The 18,389-nt window shown below is 42.1% G+C and overlaps 1 protein-coding gene across 11 annotated transcripts in view; it reads right to left on the reverse strand.

The window, feature by feature from the left end:
* Positions 1–924: 924 nt before the first annotated feature.
* Positions 925–18,389, reverse strand: part of LOC140195593 (centrosome and spindle pole-associated protein 1) — a 181,605-nt gene continuing 164,140 nt past the window's right edge. For 8 of the 11 annotated variants that reach the window (XM_072254286.1, XM_072254276.1, XM_072254248.1 and 5 more), the window contains one exon: positions 925–4,298. In XM_072254286.1, coding sequence (XP_072110387.1) covers positions 4,069–4,298 — 230 coding nt within the window. In that variant the 3' untranslated portion in view covers positions 925–4,068. Of the gene's footprint in view, positions 4,299–4,862; positions 6,025–18,389 lie in introns of those variants that run through there. The other 3 variants (XR_011885525.1, XR_011885527.1, XR_011885528.1) reach the window with 3 other exon arrangements.

Here is an 18,389-nt window from a genome sequence, read left to right on the forward strand (position 1 = left end):
CGGCCTTTTTCTCTTGGAGCTACGGAGGATGTGAGGTGACCTGATAGAGGTGTATAAGATGAGAGGCATTGATCATGTGGATAGTCAGAGGCTTTTTCCCAGGGCTGAAATGGCTAACATGAGAGGGCATAGTTTTAAGGTGCTTGGGAGTAGGTACAGAGGAGATGTCAGGGGTAAGTTTTTTATGCAGAGAGTGGTGAGTGCGTGGAATGGGCTGCCACTGGTGGCAGTGGAGGCGGATACAGTAGAGTCTTTTAAGAGACTCCTGGACAGATACTGGAGCTCAGAAAAATAGAGGGCTATGGGTAACCCTAGGTAATTTCTATGGTAAGGACATGTTTGGCACAACTTTGCAGGTTGAAGGGCCTGTATTGTACTGTGGATTTTCTATGTTTCTAACATAAGAAACAGAAGCAGGAGTAGGCCATCTGGCCCGTTGAGCCTGTTCCGCCATTCAATAAGATTATGGCTGATCTGGCCATGGATTCATCTCCACCTACCTGCCTTTCCCCATAACCCCTAATTCCCTTACTATGCAAAAAAAAAAAAAAAAAAATTCAGTTTTCCAGTGAAGTAAAGGGAATTACAGAGGCATGAGAGAAGAGCTGGCGAGATTTGACTGGAAGGGGACACAGTCGGGGACGACAGCAGAACAACAATGGCTGGAGTTTCTGAGGGCAAATTGGAAGAATTGCAGATGAGGAAGTATTCTAAAGGGAGAATGAGGTAACCATGGCTGACAAGGGAAGTCAAAGACAGAATAAAAAATGAAGAGAGGCATATAATATTGGAAAAATTAGTGGGAAATTAGAGAATTTGGGAAACTTTTAAAAACCAACATAAGGCAACTAAAAAGCCATAAGGAGAGAAAAGATGAAATATGAAGGAAAGCTAGCCAATAGTATAAAAGAGAATACCAAAAGGTTTTTTAAAGTACAAAGTAAATTTATTATCAAAGTACATATATGTCACCATATACAACCCTGAGAACTATTTTCTTGCTGACATTCACAGTAAATACAAGAAACACAGTAGAATTGATGATAAACAACCAACGTGCAAAAGACAATGAGCAGAGCAAATACAAAAAGAAAGAATAATAATAATAAATAACTATGCTATAAGTATCCAGAACATGAAGAGTCCTTGAAAGTGAGTTGGATAGGTTGTGGGAACAGTTCAGTGATGGGGTCAGTGATAGTACAAGTGAAGTTATCCCCTGTAATTCAAGAGCCTGATTGTTGAGGGGTACTAACTGTTCCTGAACCTGGTGGTGTTGTCATGAGGTTCCTGCACATTTTTCCCGATGGCAGCAGCAAGAAGACAGCATGGCCTGGAGTGTGGGTCCTTGATGATGAATGCTGCTTTCTTGCAACAGTGTTTTGTGTAGATGTGCTCATTGGTGGCGAGAACTTTACCCATGATGGACTGAGCCATATCCACTACTTTTTGTAGGCCTTTCTTTCAAGGGCATTGGTGATTATATAAAGAGTAAACGAGAGGTGAGAATGGATATCGGACCACTGGAAAATGACGCTGGAGAGGTAGTAATAGGGATGGAGAAATGGCAGGCAAACTTGTGTATTTTACATCAGTCCACACTGTGGAAGACACCAGCAGTATGCTAGAAATTCAAGAGTGTCGGTGATAGAAGAGAGTGCAGTTGCTATTACTAAAGAGAGGGCGCTTGGGAAGCTGAAATGTCTGAAGGTACGCAAGTCCAGATGGAATACATCCCACCCAGGATTTTGAATATATTGTGACAGCATTAGCAGTGATCTTTCAAGAATCACCAGATTCTGTAATAATTCCAGGGGACTAGATAAGTGCAAATATCACTCCACTCTTTAAGAAAAGAGGGAGGCAAAAGAAATTATAGGCCAGTTAACCTGTCGTCAGTTGTTGGGAAGATGTTGGAGTCAATTATTAAGGATGAGGTTTTGGAGTACTTGGAGGCACATGATAAAATAGGCCAAAGTCAACATGGTTTCTTTAAGGGGAAATCTTGCCTAACAAATCTGTCCGAATTCTTTGAGGAAATAACAGGTAGGATAAACAGAGTCAATGATGTTACTTGGATTTTCAAAAGATAGGAGCCCATGGTGTTACAGAAAAGATACTAGCATGCATGGAAGGTTGCCTGACTGGCAGGAGGCAAAGAGTGGGAATAAAGGGGGCCTATTCTCGTTGGCTGCCAGTGTTCCGTAGGGGTTGATATCAAAACTGCTTCTTTTCATGTTATATGTCAACGATTTGGATTATGAAATTGATGGTATCATGGCCAAGTTTGCAGACGATAAGAAGGGGGCAAGTAGTGTTGAGGAAGCAGCAAGTCTACAGACTTAGACAGATTGGAAGAAGTGGCAGGTGGAAAGTAGGGTGGGGAAGTGTTATGGTCATGTACTTTGGTAGAAGGAATAAAGGAATAGTCTATTTTCTAAACAGGAAGGAAATTCAGAAATCAGAGGTGCAAAGGGATTTGGAAGTCATTGTATAGGATTCCCTATGGTTAACTTTTAAGTTGATTCGGAAGTAAGGAAGGCAAACACAATGTTAGTATTAATTTCGAGTGGACTAGAATATAATACCAAGGATCTAATGCTGAGGCTTTATAAGGCATTGGTCAGACTGCACTTGGGAGTATTGAGAGCAGTTTTGAACCCCTAATCTAAGCAAGGATGTTGCTGGCATTGGAGAGGGGTCAGAGGTGAATGATTTTGGGTATGAAAAGGTTAATGTATGAGGAGCATTTGATGGCTCTGGGTCTGCACTCACTGTAGTTTGGAAGGATTGGGGGGGGGGCGGGAATCTCAATGAAATCTATCGAATCCTATTGAATATTAAAAGGCCTGGATAGAGTGGATGTGGATAGGGGGTGAGTCTAGGCCCAGAGGGCACAGCCTCAGAATACAGGGATGTCCATTAAGATCAGAGATGAAATGGAGTTTCTTTAACCAGAGGGCAGCAAATCTGTGTACTTCATCGCCATAGATAGCTGTGGAGGACAAGTCATTGAGTACATTTAAAGCTGAGGTTGATATTTTCTTGACTAGTCAAGGTACAAAGGTTATGGAGAGAAGGCAGGAGAATGGGGTTGAGAGGGATAATACATCAGCCATGATGGAATAGCAGAGCAGACTCAACAGTCTGAATGGCCTAATTTTCTCCTATGTCTTACAAACCCTCAACAGTGGTGATGAGCAGAGGGATCATGGGGTTCATAGCTCCCTGAAAGTTAATACACAAGTTAATAGGGTGGTTAAGAAGGCACATGGCATGCTTGTCTTTCTTAGATAGAGTTCAAAAATCAGAATATTACAGCTTGAAAAAAAACTCTTGTTAGACCACATCTGGAGTATTACATACAATTCTGGTTGCCCCATAGGAACGATGTAATGCGTTTGAAGAGGGTGCAGAAGAGGTTTACCAGGATGCTGCCTGAAATAGAGGGCATATGCTATAACAAGAGGTTAGACAAACTTGGGTTGTTTTCTATGGAGTGACAGAGGAGTGAAGATCTGATAGGGATTTATAAGACAATGAGTCAACAGACAGTATCTTTTTCCCAGGATTGAAATGTTTAATACACAGGGCACAGGAAGAATAGTCATACCTGCATCTGTATTATATATCAATGCTGAGGTAACTATAAATTTCCTTTTAAAATACAGCTTTACTAAGATTTATTTTAAACACACATTCATTGCAACAAATTTGAATATCAACATAAGTTATAAAATCATGAATGAAAAAAATAGAAGTTACATTCAGTTAGCAGCACAGGTTGGTGCCAGGTTTGATATTCAAAATTTGATTCGACTTTTCCAGTGTAATTTTCTGAATTGTTGATCATGTGGAAATCATTTCAATATACATTTGGTGAGAAACAGCAAATAGATAAAAGATTCTTTGAGGTTGTTTTGCATTTCATTAAAGGCCACAAATTGGTTTGCAGGAGAAAATCATTTGTATACAATAACCTGAACTTTACCCAAGTAACAAAGTGCAGCAATAACGTCTACTTTTCCCTCATGAAGGCAAATATATTCATTAATTTTCCCAGCCAAATCAGTCATTTATTGTAAAGTGCCTTTGACTTCTCCAGTTGAAAGCAGATATATTGGCTGAAGGTCCTCGGTCAAGCTGTGTGTGATCAGACATAAACCTCTTTAAAGTTTCTGATGTTCCTGGTCGTAACCATACTTCCGTAGCCTCTGTTTCAACAGAGACTGGCCTTCCCTTATCTTTTGAAATGAATTGGCTCAGAATGTCATCATCTTCCACTGTGATATCATTACCTAGCAAAGACAGTAAATGTTAACAAACCCATATTGCAAGTTTCATGAATTTCATTTCAAATAAAAATTGCAATTAACAATTAATAGTGAAATAGCCAAAACAGCAAGAAATCTGGACAGGATATTTGAGATTCAAATTGAGCCAGAAGATGTACAGTGACTAGTAAAACTAGTTGATGAACGGAGGGACCATTTGACGATCAAGTTCACAGTTTCCTGCAATATGGGGAGAGAGGGTGGGGAAGAACATGCTTACTTTCTTAGATCAAGGCAGATAATATAAAAGCCCTTGTGTTGCAAATTTACACCACTGGGATCTGAGGAGTGCCGGATTAGTGAAAATGCCAAATTACAGAAGGATCACATTAAGCGACCTTTAAAATATCATGTAAATCAGTACAAGTTAGATAATAATGAAACAGAAATATTAACTGAGTAGCAAGTGAAATTTTAAAGTATACTGTACAGGCACAGACAAAATAAAGGATACAGGTAAATGTACAGGAATTAAATTATACAGGAAAGTTGAGCACTTCCGCTTCTAAAGTGAGACATTTAATATACCTTCAGGCAAAGTTGCAAGTGTGGGGTTATCAGGATCATCAACATCTTCATCTTGAAAAATGAGTGAAGCATCAGGAACTGGAGGTGAAACTGGCACAACAGTTTCTTCAAAAACTGTTGATGTTGGTGGCAGCACATCTGGGTGAGCAGAAGTTGGTGGCACTGGATTTTGAAGCGTTAGCTCCCCGTTGCACTTTTGCTAGCAATTTTTTTAAACATATCTTCCAAGGTAAGCTGCTTCATATATTTTGGTCTCTCTCTGATTAACTTACCCTGCAGCATATAAACATTATTTCTTGCTCAGTTATAAAACATTGTTGCTCTAATCCTTTCAGCAATTCACCTGTCAACTTAATTAGCCTGTCAATAGAAAGTACCTCCGCTACAACTTCCTCATCTTCATCACTGCTTTCTCCAATATCTTCCTTCTCTGGATGTACAACCATCTGCACGATTTCTGAGTCAGTATAATGTTGAACAGTAGGCTCATCTTCTTCCATTCTTTAACATTGTCATCATTGAACCTTGATGCAAAATTGCCTCTCGATGCCTTATACCCTGTTGGCGATTCTGCATCTGCTGTTGGTAAGAGTTCTTCTTAGTGTACATCTCCAATGCAAAGCAGTTTCATCAGCATTGTACACTTGCTCGGGGCTTAATTTTTCATCGGAGACTAACTTGGCAAACTCATCAACAAACTCTGCTGCTGCTTCCTTGTCTGCTGAACTTTTTTTTTTTACCACACACTGCACGGAACTGTAAGCCATGACGCTGCTTAAACCGATGAAGCCAGCCTTCACTATAGTCCTAGTTCTTCATTCCTTCACCATATCTCCAGATAGTTCAACACCTTCACTTACACGTAGATTAAACCACATCACCAGCACTTTATCTAGTTCCAAACCTCTTCCGTCTTTCATTGTTTTTCTTACGCACATCTGTTTCTTTGAGCCACTATCAGCAAAAAAATGTAGCAGTTTTTCTTTGTTTCTTTATATTGTACACTGTGGAAGAGCCAATGTTGTAACACTCGCACAAGCTTTTCACCGATACACCACTGTCCAGTTTTTTTTCCAAGAGTTCAACCTTATCGATAATGTGCGGTGTTTTCGTTTCACAGCACGAGGTGCATTTCCTTTACTCAGTGGGGCCATAATTGGGGCTAAAGAAGAGCCAATGATATTAATAAATGCAGGAAAACAAGCAGGAATCACCTGTCTGTGCTTACAAGAGCGCACCAACACGTGAACAGATCTAGCGCATTCAAAACAATGCGCAGCATATTTGAAATCACTACCGGATTATCGAAGGAACCGGATTACAGGTAGTCGGATTAGTGAAGGTCGACTGTACTTAGATCACACTTGGAGTATGATTTGCTGTTCTGATCATATTACAGAAGGGATGTAACTGCACTAGAGAGAGTACAGAGATTTATCAGGATGATGGGAAAGGCTTGACCAGTTTTCCCAAGAGCAAGGACTGAGGGGTAACCTGAAGACATGCCTGATTGACCGGCATAGATGAAATCTTTTTTTCCCATGGTAAGGGTATCAAAAACAACTGCACATAATTTTAAAGGGAGCTGAGGTGTAAAAGGGAAGGAGAGGTTACTGGTCTCTATAATAAAGAACAAGACAAAAGGCTTAGAAAGGGTTAAAATTTAACTTAAGGCAACATGAGGACAACATTTTTTTAAAAGAGGTTCATTCATTCATAAGAGGCACTCATTTACTTGAATGCATGTAGTATACAAAATAAGGTAGCACAATTAGAAATTGGCAGATCACAATTGGAAGCTTATACACATTGTGTCAAGAAGGCAGGCAGGTGGGCAGAGGGGTGGGGTGGCTCTTCTGGTAAGAAGATATGAAATTAAATCCTTAGTAAAAAGTAACATAGGATTAGAATATGTAAAATCCTCGTAGGTAGAGCTAAGGAACTGCAAAGACCCTGATGGGATTATATACAAGCCTCTGAACGGTAACCAGGATCTGAGGTACAAATTACAATGAGAGAGAGGAAAGGCATGTCAAGAGGAAAATGTTACAATATTCATGGGGAAAATTAAGTCAGTGTTTGATCAGAAGAGAAGGGATTTGTAGAATGCCTATGAGAAAGATTCTTAGAGCAGCTTGTAGTCCAGCCCACGAAGGAATATACAATTCTGAGCTGGATGTTGTGTTATGAACCCGATCTGATTAGTAAGCTTAAAGTAAAGGAACCAGTGATCATAAAATAATAGAATTCACCCTGCAGCTTGAGAGGGGAAAGCTAAAATCAGATGTATTGGTGTTCAGTTGACTAAGGATAACTACAGAGACATGTGAGTAGAGCCGGCCAAGTTCACTGGAAGGGGATACTAGCTGGGACGACTACAGATGCAACAGCTAGTTTCTGGCAGTAATTCGGAACCATCCCATAGAAGGAGCAGAGGACAGGAAATTGGGTCACTTTCAGGCGAGGGAAGGGGAAAGGGCAGGCAGAGCAGGTTCCCCTGTGGCCATTCCCATCAACAACAAGCATACCGCATTGGATACTGTTGGTGGGGGGGGGGGGGGGGGATGACTTACCTGGGACAAGCTGCAGTAGCCGGATCTCTGGCACTGGTCTGGCTCTGCAGTGCAGAAGGGAGGGGGGATAAAGAGGAGAGCGGTAGTGATAGGGGACTCGATAGTTAGAGGAGCAGATAGGAGGTTCTGTGGTCGTGACAGAGAATCCAGGATGGTTTGTTGCCTCCCGGGTGCCAGGGTCAAGGATGTCTCTGATCGCTTGCATGACATTCTGAAGTGGGAGGGTGATCAGCCAGATGTCGTGCTGCACATCGGTACCAATGACATAGCAAGGAAGAGTGAGGAGGTCCTGGAGAGTGAGTATAGAGAGCTTGGTAGGAAGTTGAAAAGCAGGACTTCGAGGGTGGTTATCTCAGGATTGCTACCTGTGCTACATGCCAGTGAGGGTAAGAATAGGATGCTCTGGAGGATGAACAAGTGGCTGAGGAACTGGTGCAGGGGGCAGGGTTTCAGATTTCAGGATAATTGGGACCTCTTCTGGGGCAGGTGGGACCTGTACAAGAGAGACGGGTTACAATTGAACTACAGGGGGACCAATATCCTTTCAGGGAGGTTTGTTAATGCTATTGGGGGGGCTTTAAACTAGATTTGCAGGGGGATGGGAACCACAGTACCAGAGCTGACAGTGGGGCTGGGGTGAAAATAAATTATGTTAAAAGTTCAAGCAGAGCCGCAAATAGAGAGGTTGTGAGTGGTGGTAAAAATCTTCTGAGGTATATATATTTCAATGCTAGGAGTATTGCGGGGAAGGCAGATGAGTTGAGGGCGTGGATTGACACGTGGAATTATGACGTTATAGCAATTAGTGAAACTTGGCTACATAAGGGGCAGGACTGGCAGCTTAATATTCCAGGGTTCCGATGTTTCAGATGTGATAGAGGCAGAGGAATGAAAGGTGGCGGGGGGGGGGGGGGGGGGGAGGGTAGCATTGCTTGTCAGGGAAAATATTACAGCAGTGCTCAGGCAGGACAGGTTAGAGGGCTTGTCCACTGAGTCCTTATGGGTGGAGCTGAGAAACAGGAAAGGTATGGCCACATTAGTGGGGTTGTATTATAGACCACCCAATAGTCAGCGAGAATTGGAGAAGCAAATCTACAGAGAGATAGCAGGCAACTGCAGGAAACATAAAATTGTGGTGGTAGAGGATTTTAATTTTCCACCTATTGATTGGGTCTCCCATACTGTTAGGGGTCTAGGTGGGTTAGAGTCTGTAAAATGTGTTCAGGAAAGTTTTCTAAATCAATATACAGAGGTACCAACTAGAGGGGATGCAATATTAGATCTCCTATTAGGAAACGAGTTAGGACAAGTGACGGAAGTGTGTGTAGGGGAGCACTTTGGTTCCAGTGATCATAACACCATTAGTTTCAACTTGATGATGGATAAAGATAGATCTGGTCCTAGGGTTGAGGTTCTAAACTGGAAGAAGGCCAAATTTGAAGAAATGAGAAAGGATCTAAAAAGCGTGGATTGTTCTTTGGCAAGGATGTGATTGGTAAGTGGGAAGGCTTCAAAGGAGAAACTTTGAGAGTGCAGAGCATATATGTTCCTGTCAGGATTAAAGGCAAAGTGAATAGGAATAAGGAACCTTGGTTCTCAAGGGATGTTGCAACTCTGATAAAGAAGAAGAGAGAGTTGTATGACATGTATAGGAAACCGGGAGTAAATAAGGTGCTTGAGGAGTACAAAAAGTGCAAGAAAATACCTAAGAAGGAAATCAGGAGGGCTAAAAGGAGACATGAGGTTGCCTTGGCAGTCAAAGTGAAGGATAATCCAAAGAGCTTTTACAGGTATATTAAGAGTAAAAGGATTGTAAGGGATAAAATTGGTCCTCTTGAAGATCAGAGTGGTCGGCTTTGTGCGGAACCAAAGGAAATGGGGGAGATCTTAAATAGGTCTTTTGCGTCTGTCTTTACTAAGGAAACTGGCATGAAGTCTATGGAATTAAGGGAAACAAGTAGTGAGATCATGGAAACTGTACAGATTGAAAAGGGGGAGGTGCTTGCTATCTTGAGGCAAAATAAAGTGGATAAATCCCCAGGTCCTGACAGGGTATTCCCTCGGACCTTGAAGGAGACTAGTGTTGAAATTGCGGGGGCCCTGGCAGAAATATTTAAAATGTCAGTGTCTATGGGTGAGGTGCCGGAGGAGTGGAGAATGGCTCATGTTGTTCCGTTGTTTAAAAAAGGATCGAAAAGTAATCCGGGAAATTATAGGCCGGTAAGTTTGATATCGGTAGTGGGTAAGTTATTGGGGGCAGTACTAAGAGACAGAATCTACAAGCATTTGGATAGACAGGGGCTTATTAGGGAGAGTCAACATGGCTTTGTGTGTGGTACGTCATGTTTGACCAATCTATTGGAGTTTTTCGAGGAGGTTACCAGGAAAGTGGATAAAGGGAAGGCAGTGGATGCTGTCAACATGGACTTCAGTAAGGCCTTTGACAAGGTCCCGCATGGGAGGTTAGTTAGGAAAATTCAGTCGCTTGGTATACACGGAGAGGTAGTAAGTTGGATTAGAAATTGGCTCAATGGAAGAAGCCAAAGAGTGGTAGTAGAGGATTGCTTCTCAGAGTGGAGGCCTGTGACTAGTGGTGTGCCACAGGGATCAGTGCTGGGTCCATTGTTATTTGTCATCTATATCAATGATCTGGATGATAATGTAGTAAAGCGGATCAGCAAATTTGCTGATGATACAAAGATTGGAGGTGTAGTGGACAGTGAGGAAGGTTTTCAAAGCTTGCAGAGGGATTTGGACCAGCTGGAAAAATGGGCTGGAAATTGGCAGATCGAGTTTATAGAACATAGAATAGTACAGCACAGTACAGGCCCTTCGGCCCACAATGTTGTGCCGACTCTCAAACCCTACCTCCCATATAAGCCCTCACCTTAAATTCCTCCATATACCTGTCTAGTAGTCTCTTAAACTTCACTAGTGTATCTGCCTCCACCACTGACTCAGGCAGTGCATTCCACGCACCAACCACTCTCTGAGTAAAAAAACCTTCCTCTAATATCCCCCTTGAACTTCCCACCCCTTACCTTAAAGCCATGTCCTCTTGTATTGAGCAGTGGTGCCCTGGGGAAGAGGTGCTGGCTATCCACTCTATCTATTCCTCTTATTATCTTGTACACCTCTTATCATGTCTCCTCTCATCCTCCTTCTCTCCAAAGAGTAAAGCCCTAGCTCCCTTAATCTCTGATCATAATGCATACTCCCTAAACCAGGCAGCAACATGGTAAATCTCCTCTGTATCCTTTCCAATGCTTCCACATCGACCAGAACTGGACACAGTACTCCAAGTGTGGCCAAACCAGAGCTTTATAGAGCTGCAACATTACATCGCGACTCTTAAACTCTATCCCTCAACTTATGAAAGCTAACACCCCATAAGCTTTCTTAACTACCCTATCCACCTGTGAGGCAACTTTCAGGGATCTGTGGACATGTACCCCCAGATCCCTCTGCTCCTCCACACTACCAAGTATCCTGCCATTTACTTTGTACTCTGCCTTGGAGTTTGTCCTTCCAAAGTGTACCACCTCACACTTCTCCGGGTTGAACTCCATCTGCCACTTCTCAGCCCACTTCTGCATCCTATCAATGTCTCCCTGCAATCTTTGACAATCCTCTACACTATCTACAACACCAGCAACGTTTGTGTCATCTGCAAACTTGCCAACCCACCCCTCTACCCCAACATCCACGTCGTTAATAAAAATCACGAAAAGTAGTTGTCCCAAAACAGATCCTTGTGGGACACCACTAGTCACAATCCTCCAATCTGAATGTACTCCCTCCACCACGACCCTCTGCCTTCTGAAGGCAAGCCAATTCTGAATCCACCTGGCCAAACTTCCCTGGATCCCATACCTTCTGACTTTCTGAATAAGCCTACCGTGTGGAACCTTGTCAAATGCCTTACTAAAATCTATATAGATCACATCCACTGTACTACCCTCATCTATATGCCTGGTCACCTTCTCAAAGAACTCTATCAGGCTTGTTAGACACGATCTGCCCTTCACAAAGCCATGCTGACTGTCCCTGATCAGACCATGATTCTCTAAATGCCCAGGATCTTTTCCAACAGCTTTCCCACCACAGATGTAAGGCTCACTGGTCTATAATTACCTGGACTATCCCTACTACCTTTTTTGAACAAGGGGACAACATTCGCCTCCCTCCAATCCTCCGGTATCATTCCCGTGGACGAGGACATAAAGATCCCAGCCAAAGGCTCAGCAATTTCTTCCCTCGCCTCATGGAGCAGCCTGGGGAATATTCCGTCAGGCCCCGGGGACTTATCCGTCCTAATGTATTTTAACAACTCCAACATCTCCTCTCCCTTAATATCAACATGCTCCAGAACATCAACCTCACTCATATTGTCCTCACCATCCAGTTCCCTCTCATTGGTGAATACTGAAGAGAAGTATTCATTGAGGACCTCGCTCACTTCCACAGCCTCCAGGCACATCTTCCCACTTTTATCTCTAATCGGTCCTACCTTCACTCCTGTCATCCTTTTTTTCTTCAAATAATTGAAGAATGTCTTGGGGTTTTCCTTTACCCTACTTGCCAAGGCCTTCTCATGCCCCCTTCTTGCTCTTCTCAGCCCCTTAAGCACCTTTCTTGCTTCCTTATATTCCTCAATAGACCCATCTGATCCTTGCTTCCTGAACCTCATGTATGCTGCCTTCTTCCACCTGACTAGATTTTCCACCTCACTTGTCACCCATGGTTCCTTCACCCTACCATTCTTCATCTTCCTCACCGGAACAAATTTATCCCTAATATCCTGCAAGAGATCTCCAAACACTGGCCACATGTCCATAGTACATTTCCCTGCAAAAACATCATCCCAATTCACACCCACAAGTTCTAGCCTTATAGCCTCATAATTTGCCCTTCTCCAATTAAAATTTTTTCTGTTCTCTCTGATTCTATCCTTTTCCATGGTAATGCTAAAGGCCAGGGAGTGGTGGTTACTGCCCCCAGATGCTCACCCACTGAGAGATCTGTGACCTGACCCAGTTCATTACCTAGTACTAGATCTAGTATGGCATTCCCCCTAGTCTGCCTGTCCACATACTGTGACAGGAATCTGTCCTGGACACACTTAACAAACTTTGCCCCATCTAAACCCTTGGAACTAATCAGGTGCCAATCAATATTAGGGAAGTTAAAGTCACCCATGATAACAACCCTGTTTAATACAGACAAGTGCAATACCTCACACTTTAGAAAGACAAACCAAGGTAGACCATACAGGGTAAATGGTAAATGGTAAGGCAGTGAAGAGTGCAGTAGAACAGAGGGATCTGGGAATACAGATACAAAATTCCCTAAAAGTGGCGTCAAAGGTAGATAGGGTCGTAAAGAGAGCTTTTGGTACATTGGCCTTTATTAATCGAAGTATTGAGCATAAGAGCTGGAATGTTATGATGAGGTTGTATAAGGCATTGGTGAGGCCGAATCTGGAGTATTGTGTTCAGTTTTGGTCACCAAGTTACAGGAAGGATATTACTAAGGTTGAAAGAGTGCAGAGAAGGTTTACAAGGATGTTGCTGGGACTTGAGAAACTCAGTTACAGAGAAAGGTTGAATAGGTTAGGACTTTATTCCCTGGAGCGTAGAAGAATAAGGGGAGATTTGATAGAGGTGTATAAAATTATGATGGGAATAGATAAGAATGAATGCAAGCAGGCTTTTTCCACTGAGGCAAGGGGAGAAAAAAAACCAGAGGACATGGGTTAAGGGTGAAGGGGGAAAAGTTTAAAGGGAACATTGTGGGGGGGGGGCTTCTCCACACAGAGAGTGGCGGGGGTGTGGAATGAGCTGCCAGACGAGGTGGTAAATGCGGGTTCTTGTTTAACATTTAAGAATAAATTGGACAGATACATGGATGGGAGATGTATGGAGGGATATGGTCCCTGTGCAGGTCAGTGGGACTAGGCAGAAAATGGTTCGGCACAGCCAAGAAGGGCCAAAAGGCCTGTTTCTGTGCTGTAGTTTTTCTATGGTTTCTATGGTTCTAAGAAGCAGTCTACAGAGAGATGAGGCAACCATGGCTGACAAGGGAAATCAATCACTGCATAAAAGCAAAATTGAGGGCATATAGCACAAATCTGTGGGAAGATTTTAAAAACCAACAGAAGGCAACTCAAAAGCAATAGGGAGAGAAAAGATTAAATATGAAGCTAAGCTAACCGATAATATAAATAAGGATACCAAAAGATTTTCAGATATGTGAAAAGCAAAAGTGAGGCAAGAGTGGACATTGGACTGCGGGAGAAGAAGTAAAGGAGAGCAAAGAAATGGCAGACCAAACTGAATCGGTATTTTGTGTCAGTCTTCACTGCGGAAGACTTCAGCAGCATACCAGAAATTCAAAAGTCAAGGAGTACAAGTGTAGTCACTATTACTAAGGAGAAGGTAATAAGAAGCTGAAAGGTCTGAAGGGAAGACATGTCATCTGGACCATTTGAACCAGGTTCTGAAAGAGGTAGCTGAAGAGACTGTGGAGATATCAGAATTGATCTTTCAGGAAACACTAGATTCTGGAATGTTTCCAGAGGACTAGAAAATCTCAAATATCACTCCACCTTTTAAGAATGGAATGAGGCAAAAGACAGGCACATTTATACTAGCTTTTGTATCAAATTTGCCTTGCAGCGGCGAGCCACAGACAGTGTTGCACGAACAACATAGACCAGCTAGGATGCTATGGTTAACTCCAACCAAAGGAGGATCACATGTATAGGCCAGTAAGCCTGACTTCAGTGGTTGGGAAGGTGTTTGAGTCCATTATTAAGGATGCAGTTTGGAGGTACATGATAAAGTAAGCCAAAGTCAGCATGATTTTCTTAAGGGGAAATCTTGCCTAACAAATCTTTTGGAATTCTTTGAGGAAATAATAGGTAAGATAGACAAAGGAGGATGTTATTAACTTAGATTTTCAGAAGGCCTTTAACAAGGTGCCACACATGAGGCTGCTAAAGAAGATAGCAGCCCATGGTATTACAAGAAATAGACCAGCATGAATAGAAGATTGGTTGATTGGCAGAAGGCAAAGAGTGGAAATACAGGGAGCATTTTCTGGTTGGGTGCTACTGACCAATGGTATTCCATAGATGTCCTTGTTCAGTCCATTACCTTTCACATTACATGTTAATAGTCTGGATATCAGAATTGACGACTTTGTAACCAGGATTGTGGATATTACAAAGATAGGGGGAGGGACAGGTAGTGTTAATGAAGCAGGAAGGAAGAAAGCCATAGATTAGGGGAATGTGTATAGAAGTGTATGATCATGCACTTCAGCAGAAGGAATAATGGCATATACTATTTTCTAAACAAGGAGTGATTCTGGAAAATGGAGGTGCAAAGGTACTTGGGAGTCCTAGTCCAGTATTCCCTAAAGGTTAACAGATTAAATTGTAGGGGATGAGGAAAACAAATGCAAGGTTAGCATTCATTTCAAGAGAGCTAGAATACAAATGCAAGGATGTAATGCTGAAGCTTTATAATCCATTGCACAGACAACATATGGAGTATTGGAGAGGGTTCAAAGGGTGTTTAAGAGAATGACGCCAGGAGGTTTAACATACAAGAAGTGTGTTAGCTCTGGGCCTGAACTCACTGGAATTTAAAAGAATGAGGGTGGAATCTCATTGAAACCTAAAAAATATTTATAGAAAAGATATGCAGGGTATGTTTCCAATAGTGGGAGAACCTAGGACAAGAGGGCACAGCAACAAAATAAAAGAATGTCCCTTTTGGAACATAGAACAGGAAGAATTTCTTTAGCCAAGAGGATGGTGAATCTGTGGAATTCATTGCTACAGATATCTGTGGAGGCCATATATATTAAAAGCAGATGTTGACAGCTTCTTGATTTATAGGGGTGTCGAAGATTGCAGGGAGAAGGCAGATCAGTAAGATTAAGAGGGACCATAATTAAATGACAGAGAAGACTCAATAGGTTGAACAACCTAATTCTGTTCCTATTTCTTATGATCTTTCTTCTTCTCCTCCCAGAAAAGGCGATTGATATTTTGAACTGCTGCCAGAGGAAGTGGTGGAATCAGATACAATTACTAAGTTTGAGATATTCTGATAAACACTTAAACAGTTTGCTAATGACACCACTGTCATTGGCCAAATCAAAGGTGGTGATGATTTTCTCCCCATTTAGAAAATAGTCTACACATTTATTTCTACTACAAAAGTGCACGACCATGAATTTTCTAACATTGTATTTCAAATCCATGTTGACTGTTCCTAATCAGACCCTGTCTATCCAGATCACACAAAACAGCACATCACACAAACCAATCTTTCGTCCTTGGACTCACTTTACACTGCACGTTGTTGGAGCAGCGCTGCCAGGATAAACAAGGGCACGACCCATCCAGCCACACACTTTTCGTCCCTCTTCCCTCCGGGAGAAGGCTCAGGAGCTTAAAGACTCATACGGCCAGATTTGGGAACAGCTTCTTTCCAACTATGATAAGACTGCTGAACGGATCCTGACCCAGATCTGGACCGTACCCTCCAAATATCCAGACCTGCCTCTCGGTTTTTTTTTGCACTACCTTATTTTCCATTTTTCTATTTTCTATTTATGATTTATAATTTAATTTTTTAATATTTACTAATTTTTACTATTGTTAATATTGTTAATATTTAATATTTGTAATCCAGGGAGCGGAAAGCGCAGAATCAAATATCACTGTGATGATTGTACGTTCTAGTATCTATTTTTTGGCAACAATAAAGTATAAAGTATAAATTATACACACCATCTCTAAGAATACTTTCCATCAATCTACCCACCACTGACGTCAAACTCACAGGCCAATAATTGCTAGGTTTACTCTTAGAACCCTTTTTAAACAATGGAACCACATGAGCAATATGCCAATCCTCCGGCACCACCCCTGTTTCTAATGACATTTGAAGTATTTCTGTCAGAACCCCTGCTATTTCCACACTAACTTCCCTCAAGGTCCTGGGGAATATCCTGTCAGGACCCGGAGACTTATCCACTTTCATATTCCTTAAAAGTGCCAGTACTTCCTCTTCTTTAATCATCATAGTTTCCATAACTACCCTACTTGTTTCCCTTACTTTACACAATTCAATATCCTTCTCCTTAGTGAATACTGAAGAAAAGAAATTGTTCAAAATCTCCCCCCTCTCTTTTGGCTCCGCACATAGCTGTCCACTCTGATTCTCTAAGGGACCAATTTTATCCCTCACTATCCTTTTGCTATTAATATAACTGTAGAAACCCTTGGGATTTATTTTCACCTTACTTGCCAAAGTAAGCCAGGGATTGTGTGTAGGGGGCACGTGGCCAAGTGGTTAAGGCATTGGACTAGTGACCTGAAGCAAGGCACTTAATCACACATTGCTCTGCGATGACACTGGTGCCAAGCTGTATGGGTCCTAATGCCCTTCCCTTGGACAACACTGGTGTCGTGGAGAGGGGAGACTTGCAGCATGGGCAACTGCTGGTCTTCCATACAACCCTGCGCCCTGGAGAGTGAAGACTTACCAGGCGCAGATCCATTGTCTTGCAAGGCTAATGGATGCCTTAAAACTTGCCAAAGCAACCTCATATCTTCTTTTAGTTTTTCTAATTTCTTTCTTAAGATTCTTTTTACATTCTTTATATTCCTCGAGCACCTCATTTACTCTAAGCTGCCTATATTTATTGTAGATCTCTCTCTTTTTCCGAACCAAGTTTCCAATATCCCTTGAAAACCATGGCTCTCAAACTTCTAACCTTTCCTTTCATCCTAACAGGAACATAAAGATTCTGTACCCTCAAAATCTCACCTTTAAATGACCTCCATTTCTTTATTACATCCTTCCCATAAAACAAATTGTCCCAATCCACTCCTTCTAAATCCTTTCACATCTCCTCAAAATTAGCCTCCCTCCAATCAAAAATCTCAACCCTGGGTCCAGTCCTATCCTTCTCCATAATTATATTGAAACTAATGGCATTGTGATCACTGGACCCGAAGCACTCCCCAACACAAACCTCCGTCACCTGACCTATCTCATTCCTTAACAGGAGATCCAACACTGCCCCTTCTCTAGTTGGTACCTCTATGTGTTGCTGCAAAAAACTATCTTACGCAGATTTTACAAACTCCAAACCATCCAGCCCTTTTACGGAATGGGTTTCCCAGTCTAATTGTGGAAAATTAAAATCGCCCACTATCACAACCTTGTGCTTACTACAAATAATCTACTATATCCTTAAAAATTTGCTCCTCCAATTCTCGCTCCCTATTAGGTGGTCAATAATACACTCCTCTAAGTGTTACTACACCTTTCCCATTCCTCAATTCCCCCCAAATAGCCTCCCTAGACAAGTCCTCTAATCTATCCTGCCAAAGCACCGCTGTAATATTTTCTCTGACAAGCAATGCAAAACCTCCCCTCTTGCTCCAGGAGTATTTAGTTGCCAGTCCACCCCTCCTGTAACCATGTTTCACTAACAGCTACAACATCACATTTCCAGGTATCAATCCATGCTCTAGGCTCATCGACCTTTCTTACAATACTCCTAGCATTAAAATAGATGCATTTAAGAAATTCTCCACCTCTTACTCTCTGTTTATCCCTAATGGTGCAAACAACTGTTACCTTTTTCTTCCTTCTCCCCTACATCTTTGGTCTGAGTGCTCCCATTCTGTGTCTCCTGCCTATCCTCCCTCACACACTGTCTACTATGTGACGAAAAACCAAGTTATCAGAAGATTGATGCTAATGAGAGAGAGATAAGGGAGACAATGGAGAAGCGTTCAAAATGTTAATGAGAGAGGAGAGAGCGATAACGAAAAGAGACACAATTCAGAATATTGACAACCGGATGCTTTGAACCTGAACTGTTTGACGTTTGATGGAAAGGCGATACCCCAGCAGGGGGATAA

Source organism: Mobula birostris, chromosome 1 (assembly GCF_030028105.1).
Source record: "Mobula birostris isolate sMobBir1 chromosome 1, sMobBir1.hap1, whole genome shotgun sequence".
In the NCBI taxonomy this organism is placed as follows: domain Eukaryota; kingdom Metazoa; phylum Chordata; class Chondrichthyes; order Myliobatiformes; family Myliobatidae; genus Mobula; species Mobula birostris.